Source organism: Cherax quadricarinatus, chromosome 53 (assembly GCF_038502225.1).
Source record: "Cherax quadricarinatus isolate ZL_2023a chromosome 53, ASM3850222v1, whole genome shotgun sequence".
Taxonomy (NCBI): domain Eukaryota; kingdom Metazoa; phylum Arthropoda; class Malacostraca; order Decapoda; family Parastacidae; genus Cherax; species Cherax quadricarinatus.
The window spans coordinates 21,053,446-21,063,741 of record NC_091344.1 but is presented as its reverse complement, the minus strand read 5'-3'; the positions used below and the strand labels follow the sequence as shown (position 1 = coordinate 21,063,741).

At 39.3% G+C, this 10,296-nt stretch overlaps 1 protein-coding gene across 1 annotated transcript; it reads left to right on the top strand.

Moving 5' to 3' along the window:
* The first annotated feature begins 7,326 nt into the window (after positions 1-7,326).
* LOC128692221 (uncharacterized) lies at positions 7,327-8,145 on the top strand. The gene has a single exon (XM_053781295.2). The coding sequence runs from the start codon at positions 7,396-7,398 to the stop codon at positions 7,786-7,788; it is 393 nt and encodes a 130-aa protein (XP_053637270.1). The 5' UTR covers positions 7,327-7,395; the 3' UTR covers positions 7,789-8,145.
* Positions 8,146-10,296: the final 2,151 nt, after the last annotated feature.

Below are 10,296 nucleotides of genomic sequence, written 5' to 3'. Positions count from 1 at the left end.
TTCAACCCACATTGTATGTACGTAGTCAGGTATTTAACACCTGTCGTAAGGCTTGCAAATATTGGAATAAATTTCGTGATCATGTCAAAGCCAGTAATACCATCACTTGATCATGTCAAAGCCAGTAACAACATTACTTGATCATGTCAAAGCCAGTAACACCATCACTTGATCATGTCAAAGCCAGTAACACCATTACTTGATCATGTCAAAGCCAGTAACACCATTACTTGTTCATGTCAAAGCCGGTAACAACATCACTTGATCATGTCAAAGCCAGTAACAACATCACCTGATCATGTCAAAGCAAGTAACACCATTACTTGTTCATGTCAAAGCCAGTAACACCATTACTTGTTCATGTCAAAGCCAGTAACACCATTACTTGATCATGTCAAAGCCAGTAACACCATTACTTGATCATGTCAAAGCCAGTAACACCATTACTTGATCATGTCAAAGCCAGTAACACCATTACTTGATCATGTCAAAGCCAGTAACACCATTATTTGTTCATGTCAAAGCCAGTAACACCATTACTTGATCATGTCAAAGCCAGTAACACCATTACTTGTTCATGTCAAAGCCAGTAACACCATTACTTGATCATGTCAAAGCCAGTAACACCATTACTTGTTCATGTCAAAGCCAGTAACACCATTACTTGATCATGTCAAAGCCAGTAACACCATCACTTGATCATGTCAAAGCCAGTAACACCATTACTTGATCATGTCAAAGCCAGTAACACCATTACTTGTTCATGTCAAAGCCAGTAACAACATTACTTGATCATGTCAAAGCCAGTAACACCATTACGTGTGCATGTCAAAGCCAGTAACAACATTACTTGATCATGTCAAAGCCAGTAACAACATTACTTGATCATGTCAAAGCCAGTAACACCATCACTTGATCATGTCAAAGCCAGTAACACCATTACTTGATCATGTCAAAGCCAGTAACAACATTACTTGATCATGTCAAAGCCAGTAACACCATCACTTGATCATGTCAAAGCCAGTAACACCATTACTTGATCATGTCAAAGCCAGTAACACCATTACTTGTTCACGTCAAAGCCAGTAACAACATTACTTGATCATGTCAAAGCCAGTAACACCATCACTTGATCATGTCAAAGCCAGTAACACCATTACTTGATCATGTCAAAGCCAGTAACAACATTACTTGATCATGTCAAAGCCAGTAACACCATCACTTGATCATGTCAAAGCCAGTAACACCATTACTTGATCATGTCACAGCCAGTAACAACATTACTTGATCATGTCAAAGCCAGTAACACCATTACTTGATCATGTCAAAGCCAGTAACACCATTACTTGATCATGTCAAAGCCAGTAACAACATTACTTGATCATGTCAAAGCCAGTAACACCATTACTTGATCATGTCAAAGCCAGTAACACCATTACTTGATCATGTCAAAGCCAGTAACACCATTACTTGATCATGTCAAAGCCAGTAACACCATTACTTGATCATGTCAAAGCCAGTAACACCATTACTTGATCATATCACAGCCAGTAACAACATTACTTGATCATGTCAAAGCCAGTAACAACATTACTAGATCATTTGAAAGACATTAATAACATTAATCATGTCAAAGCAAGTAGCTAAGAGTGAATAATTACCTAAGTGATAATACACAGGATGATAGTCTCAGCTGCCCGGTCTCTGACCAGACTTCACTAATGAGGGAGGAATGGCACGATAGGAGGTATACGACCTTAATGACCCACTACCAGTGGAATGATACGACCTTAATGACCCACTACCAGTGGAATGATACGACCTTAATGACCCACTACCAGTGGAATGATACGACCTTAATGACCCACTACCAGTGGAATGATACGACCTTAATGACCCACTACCAGTGGAATGATACGACCTTAATGACCCACTACCAGTGGAATGAAAATAACTCACTTTGTTTTTATCGGATTATGATGGGTTATATCTACTTAATTTACTTTTATTGGGTTATTCTATTATTATTATCATAACTAAGCGCTAAACCCACAAAGGTCATATAGAACTGGGTTATCCTAGGCTTTATGTATTTAATGTACTTTTATTAGGGTATGCTAGGACCTAGGTTATATCTTCGCCATTTACTGGGTTATCATAGGTTATATCTTCTTAGCCATTTACTGGGTTATCATAGGTTATATCTTCTTAGCCATTTACTGGGTTATCATAAGTTATATCTTCTTCGCCATTTACTGGGTTATCATAAGTTATATCTTCTTAGCCATTTACTGGGTTATCATAAGTTATATCTTCTTAGCCATTTACTGGGTTATCATAGGTTATATCTTCTTAGCCATTTACTGGGTTATCATAGGTTATATCTTCTTAGCCATTTACTGGGTTATCATAGGTTATATCTTCTTAGCCATTTACTGGGTTATCATAAGTTATATCTTCTTCGCCATTTACTGGGTTATCATAAGTTATATCTTCTTCGCCATTTACTGGGTTATCATAGGTTATATCTTAGCCATTTACTGGGTTATCATAGGTTATATCTTCTTAGCCATTTACTGGGTTATCATAGGTTATATCTTCTTAGCCATTTACTGGGTTATCATAGGTTATATCTTCTTAGCCATTTACTGGGTTATCATAGGTTATATCTTCTTAGCCATTTACTGGGTTATCATAGGTTATATCTTCTTAGCCATTTACTGGGTTATCATAGGTTATATCTTAGCCATTTACTGGGTTATCATAGGTTATATCTTCTTAGCCATTTACTGGGTTATCATAAGTTATATCTTCTTCGCCATTTACTGGGTTATCATAAGTTATATCTTCTTAGCCATTTACTGGGTTATCATAAGTTATATCTTCTTCGCCATTTACTGGGTTATCATAAGTTATATCTTCTTCGCCATTTACTGGGTTATCATAGGTTATATCTTCTTAGCCATTTACTGGGTTATCATAGGTTATATCTTCTTAGCCATTTACTGGGTTATCATAGGTTATATCTTCTTAGCCATTTACTGGGTTATCATAAGTTATATCTTCTTCGCCATTTACTGGGTTATCATAAGTTATATCTTCTTCGCCATTTACTGGGTTATCATAAGTTATATCTTCTTAGCCATTTACTGGGTTATCATAGGTTATATCTTCTTAGCCATTTACTGGGTTATCATAAGTTATATCTTCTTAGCCATTTACTGGGTTATCATAGGTTATATCTTCTTAGCCATTTACTGGGTTATCATAGGTTATATCTTCTTAGCCATTTACTGGGTTATCATAGGTTATATCTTCTTAGCCATTTACTGGGTTATCATAGGTTATATCTTCTTAGCCATTTACTGGGTTATCATAGGTTATATCTTCTTAGCCATTTACTGGGTTATCATAGGTTATATCTTCTTAGCCATTTACTGGGTTATCATAGGTTATATCTTCTTAATGTACTTTTTGCGCGGCCATAACATCTATGTATTTTCAAGACCATTGTAAAAAAATTGTATGCACTTATTTACGTAGTTCAACTCTCACTCACCTACCTACCCTCCTACTCCAGTACCTGATACCCAGCACCTGTATTCAGGTGCTATTTAATAGGTATCAGTGTACAAAATGATGGTGTTTAAAAAAAACGTGGTATATATTTTAAACAAAGAGAGATGAACGTTCAAAATGCAACGTTACTTATTTTTCCCACCCACTTCGTTGCCAGACGTATCTCGACTACTTTTTTTTGTGATTAAACACGTTTTAGTAAGTTTATTCAGATACAGGTACACATAAATAGTTACATAAATTATCATACATAGCAGCATATGTGTAGATTACTTAGGATAACCCAAAATACTCAAAGTGACTTTTTTCCATTGAAGTCCATATAATAACCTATTATTTAAACTGCTAGGAATAAGGGAAACTGAGTTATTTACATTAATATTAAAGAGAAGATCAGATCACAGCAATAGGTACATGTATGTTAAGCTTTACAAGAGATCACTCTCCTCCCTTTCTGTAGCTACATTAATTAGGTACCGTTTGGCTCTCTTCTTGAGCTGGTTCATGCTATGACAGGCTTATTTAAAATGCCCTAAGCATATTAAACGAGCGCACAACGAGGAAAACAACATTTAAGGGAAAACTAGAAAGACTTAAAGAATATACATTAAGCACAACATAAAACACTGAGAGTGTAAAATGAGACTGTGTTAGTGTTCCTCTCGTGGCCTCCAGCACAGGTCAACAAACACATGTGGGGCGCGTCACTCCCTCCAATCCCCGGACCCCCTGCCTAGCCACCAATAACTCACAACAACTAACATAAAGGAGTTAGGGGAGGCCTAGTGGCCCCATGCCTAGCAGCTACTGCTATTCTATACACAAACACTAACTCATGCAAGTGTTCAACACAGCCTGCAACCTTTAATGTATATGCATGTTCATCATGTTACCGAACCTTTCCTTCGTATTTTATCGTGTTCTTGAACCTTTCCTCTCTATTTATTCATCATGTGCTTGAACTATTTATGTATTTGTTCATCATGTGCTTAAATCTTTACTGTGTATTTGTTCATGTGTTAGAACATCTACTGTGTATTTGTTCATGTGTTAGAACCTTTACTGTGTATTTGTTCATGTGTTAGAACCTTTACTGTGTATTTGTTCATGTGTTAGAACCTTTACTGTGTATTTGTTCATGTGTTAGAACCTTTACTGTTTATTTCTTTAATTAATGCTGAAAACTTGAGCGTATTTGTCCAAGTAGCTTAAAAACTTAAGTGTATCTGCGTCAATAAGTTTTCTCCAGTTTGAAAACCATGGCTTTGAAATGCAGTTTTAGTTGTTTTCAGAACAGTATAGAAACTGTTCCTTGGTTGATATTTTAAGAACCGTATAGAAATTGATCTCTGGTTGATATTTTAAGAACCGTATAGAAATTGATCTCTGGTTGATATTTTAAGAACCGTATAGAAATTGATCTCTGGTTGATATTTTAAGATCCGTATAGAAATTGATCTCTGGTTGATATTTTAAGAACCGTATAGAAATTGATCTCTGGTTAATATTTTAAGAACCGTATAGAAATTGATCTCTGGTTGATATTTTAAGAACCGTATAGAAATTAATCTCTGGTTGATATTTTAAAAACCGTATAGAAATTCTACCAATCTATTTTATCCACAAAACTTCTGACTGCTCAGGAGAATGGAAGAGAAGGATCAGGAGTAAATTGATGATCTCCCCAAACTCCTCTTACTTTTTCCAATAAGAGAGGACAAGAAAGAGCAGCGGAGAAAACGAAGAGGACAAAAAAGTCATCTTTTCTTACTCCTAATTAGAGAAAGAGACAAAGAGGAATAAGTAGGAAGGGATGGCCTTCTTCTCTAACTCCTGGTAAAAGCAGGGGATAAATAAGGGGAATAAGGAGGAGGAGGAGGAGGAGGAGAAGCAACAAGAGTAATAGCAGTAGTAGCAGGAGGAGTAACAACAGCAGCAGCAGGAGCTTCCCCACCTCACAACCACAACACATCTCAGCTTACAAAACCAATCCAGTGGCCGTGGGAAAGCCCTTGCTCTCTGGTCTGAAAATATATAACAACAAACTTAAATCCAAAAACAGGTTTCCTGATTTTCTGACAAGTAGATGCCAGCTAACGTTGTGGCAGATCTTGTTTCTTTTCCCAAAACTATTAAAACCTTCACCATTGTTATTGTTTTGTAACAGAGATGTATAATAATAACAAGACAGAATAAGTAGAAGAAACAGAAAACTGTGGGTTAATAACCAAGGATAACTCAAGAAAGCGTCTTGCCTTATTCGGCAAGAACGTTGCTATTTAAACCAAAATGACAAGTCATATATACTAGGAGTGTACTTTATATATATATATATATATATATATATATATATATATATATATATATATATATATATATATATATATATATATATATATAAAGTACACTCCTAGTATATTCTTGGAGTGATGGGCAGTTGTTGGGTGGCTAGGAGTGACCTCCTCTGTGACCCTTGACCTGACTTGCCTTCACCTCACTCCTCCCTGTCTGGGGTCAAGCCCTAATTTCGGACGGGTACCTGTCACTGCAAATGGTTGTAGGTGGTAGTGTTAGTGGTAGTAGTAGTAGTAGTTACTGGTGGTAGTAGTGTTAGTGGTGGTAGTAGTGTTAGTGGTGGTAGTAGTGTTAGTGGTGGTAGTAGTGTTAGTGGTGGTAGTAGTAGTGTTAGTGGTGGTAGTAGTGTTAGTGGTGGTAGTAGTGTTAGTGGTGGTAGTTAGTGGAGGTAGCAATTAGTGGTGGTAGTAGTTAGTGGTGGTAGTCTCCCATGCATCACCACCACCATCTTGGTTATCACTACACACACAAGAGAGGGCTGGTGTAGCAATATAGTTGTGGACGAGTGGCACAGACTACCAAGTAGCCTTAATGTAGCCAGAACCTTGGGTAACTTTAAAACCAGATTGGACAGGTACACGAGTATGCTTAAGCGTGTGTAAAACCTGCCAAGCATGGGCCAGTAGGCCTACTGCTCAACTACTCTTATGCTGTCACTGGAAAGTGTATTCTATAACATATGTTGGTAATAAGGATGGACGAGGGCCCTGGTGGGTACCCACTGAGGTGATGGTTGGGTTACGCCCTTCCACCACAAGCTTAATGCTCTGTCGAAACAATAATTTTTTCCCATAAACGTGTTTATTTTAACCTAATTTTATGGGTAAATGTCCTAAACTGTAGTCAGTGTCGTAAATCTTAGTTAAAAATGTACCAACACAAGCGGCCCCCTGAAACCCTCTACCCCTTTTAAGCCAGAAATTCTATCAGTCCGACCCATAAGATGTGTAACATGAACCTTTCTGAAAGCTATCGTTCGCCAGCAGGGGGCAGGTGTTGGAAGAGCCCAGTGCTGCCCGCTCCACACATGGTGCCCAAATTCCAGAGTCCTGGGAACGAGGATCTCAGCGTCTTTCTCACGGTGCCCCGGGCAGCCTGCCGCAACCCACCACCCAAACTTTCTTACATATTCATATTTATTAACGCAAACATATTGTGTAGTCTTAGTGCATCAAGAAGCGTTTACTAGTAAACACTACACTATATGAGCCCTTACAATTTCATAAACATATACAGGTTGGTTTAAAAATGTGTGTTTAGGAGAATTCTGGTGATGTGGTCTGGCAGCGGTGTTCGCTGCCCGCGGCGCAGCTCGTGTCGCGCACACACCTGCCACGAGGCATCACGTGCCCGTGACGTCACTGCACGCTCGGGTATATAAAGTCGCGCGGCTGAATTTCGGGTAGCATACTCATTCCAACTTCTGAGACGTAGGGATCACCCGCACTCTCTCTCTCCATCATGGCTGTCACTGGTAACAAGAAGAATTCAGTCTTCAGCATCCATAGCCTGAAGAAAGCCATTAAGAAGCTTATCAAGAAGACCCTCCCTACGAAGGTGGAGAAGAAGGTCAAGGACGATAAGACTGAATACTGTGTTGACTTCGAGGCCGAGATCGAGGACAACCTAGCCAATGAAGCGCTTGAAGCCCGCCTGATTCAGATCATTGAAGCCTCGCCTGCTGCCCTCGACCTCAACTTAAGCCTGAAAGGGTTGCTGATGGTGAAGACTTCCCCCGAGCTCGTGCAGTTCGGAACCTTCTGGACCAACGACGATGACGAAGAGAGTTGGGCCATGTACAAGGACCTCCTGCAGACATCGCCAGGTACCCGTTCAGCTAACACCAGGACGTAGGTGCCCTCTCGTCTACCCTGGACCCTCCTGTGACGCCAACACCCTATGATAAGGGTCTCCTGTGCCGTGATACTTCAGTGCCAACACCAATGCCGCCTTCGTCAGCTCCCGCTGCAGAAGGAATCTCGAAGAGGTTCTATGGTCTGCAGTTGTTGATGCTCCTACAATGCCTGAGGTGGCAACAGAAGCTGTGATATTGTGAGCGTCTTCAGTAAGAGATCGTTCATGCCTGGGTGGTACCAGCCATCTTCGTGTAGGGTGGTGGGCCCAGTCAGCTGTGATACGGGGAAGATTTCACCCAATGTCTGTGATACTACTTTTAACAATTTATTTATTGAATAAAATGATTTAATCTGATGATGTATTTCTTTTTCCCCCTTTTATTAGGTACAATAAATACACACTTATAGTCATGAAACAAATAATAAAGGTATATAGAAACTGAGTTAAAACATGGTAAGGTAACACTAAAAAACTGATATTTAGGCATAAACTATTTATGAATGATACAAGTTTTTATAATACGAAAGGTAAAAGAATTATGCATGCAACCTGAGTAAAAAAACAATGATAAAAGAGGAAATGTTTAATTCAGAAAACGAGCTAACCTATACGGAAAAATAGAGACCGGTCTGGTAACAAGGCGTTCGTGGTGGTGGTTGCTATGGCAACCAGCACGTGTAAACACACTTACATGGCCAGAGACGCTTCTATCTCGTCGCTGACATTTTCACTCGCACTTTTTACAAGCATGTGTATGTAGCATCGATGAAACACTTTATATTATTCTGAAGAGAAAGAAAATAGTTAAATATCCTAGACGGAAACAGTACCTAAACACCCCAATCCGTAGGGAAGCATCTTGGGATAGGCCATCCTGAGGGCTGCCAACTCCTAATACAAACTCCAGCTCTGTTGGAGAGAAACGTTTGAAGCTCCCGCCATACTTGACGATAGCCTCATTGCCTTACTGAAGTCTCCCAGCTCAAGCAGACAGATTTCAATACTATCAAATCCATCCCGTTTAATGGAATATGACAGGGAGAGACAGCAAGCTTTTGTTCCTACTATACAACTATCATAGAGTAGTGCTGCATCACATTGCTGATGTATCCAACTTTGGTAAATAAAAATAAGGGCACCTCCATGAGGCTGCTGCTTCCCTCCTGAGTTCATTCAGGTAGTCTCAGGTTTTTAAGGTGCCGTGTTAGGGGCTGATTATTACCTCTTCTGCTGTCTTTATATATCCTCTTTGCATCGAATGGAAAAGGCCAAACAAAACATCTAGAGAAACGTCTTTAAATAAAGATACCCAGGTGTTTCACCTATGTACAATCAGTTCATCGAAAGAGTTTGTTCCTACAAATACTATCACGAAATAATAATAATAATAATAATAATAATAATATAACGATGAACATGACGGAGAGAAGACATGACCACACTCTCATCTCTTAAAATAACCAAATGAAAAGGCCTACTGGCCTATGTGGGGCATTTCCAGTTTGTATCTGCTGAGCTATAATGGCAGAGAGGCACAAACTGCCAAGCAGTGTCTTTAATTAAAATAAATACTGTGGAGAGCTTTAAAAAATAAATATGACAACTATACCATTGAAAAAGGTTTCGTGTAGCTAGGTCATGCCTAGCTACGCGAAACCTAGCATGGCCTAGCTTGTAGGCCTAGTGTAAAGTGCATTTTGTACATAGAAAACGTATAGTCTTCAAGGGAAAACTCGATAAGTGCCTCAAGTCAGGTCCAGATGAGCCAGGCCGTGGTGCATACGTTGCACTACGGACGGTGGGCACCAATAGCCTGATCAGTCAGGCCAGCAACCAGGCCCCGTCTGGGACCGGGCGGCGGGGGCGGTGACTTCCAGAAAAGACTACAGGTAACCTACTGCCTATAGGTGTACGAGTATATAAAGAACACAAAACGAGGTATTCCAGTGGAAGTAAATCATACTTGGCTTTGTTCAGTTCAAGATACGTCTCATCACCACTATACACTTAATATAATCTTGTACTTTATGCAAAGATTGCAGACAATCCATACAGCAGTGTGTACAAACAACAGTTTTGTAGATGGATGGTTCAGAGAACCGACATGTTGATAAATTAGACACATGTGCAACTCTTGGGTATCTTTATTGAGGAAACGTTTCGCCACCTGATGAAGCCACTGTGTGGCGAAACGTTTCCTCAATAAAGATACCCAAGAGTTGCACATGTGTCTAATTTATCAACAAACAACAGTAAAGCTGACTCTCGTAAAGCATACATCATATAGCAGTACGTGTTATGGGATGTATACTTTATATATATAACCAAATCAAGATGAATATTTATAGAACAAACATCACAACCAATGCTTCTGCCAAAAAAGTACGCGGCTCTATAAAATTATGTGACATTTATACATTGTGAAAAGATCCTGATTATGCAAAGTATTTTTGACACTGCCACCTGAGGATACCAATTGTATCCACGTACATCTGGGACTAACTT

Bases quoted from the DNA above. Each gene is read 5' to 3' on its own strand.
- LOC128692221 (XM_053781295.2), top strand. From the start codon at position 7,396: ATGGCTGTCACTGGTAACAAGAAGAATTCAGTCTTCAGCATCCATAGC.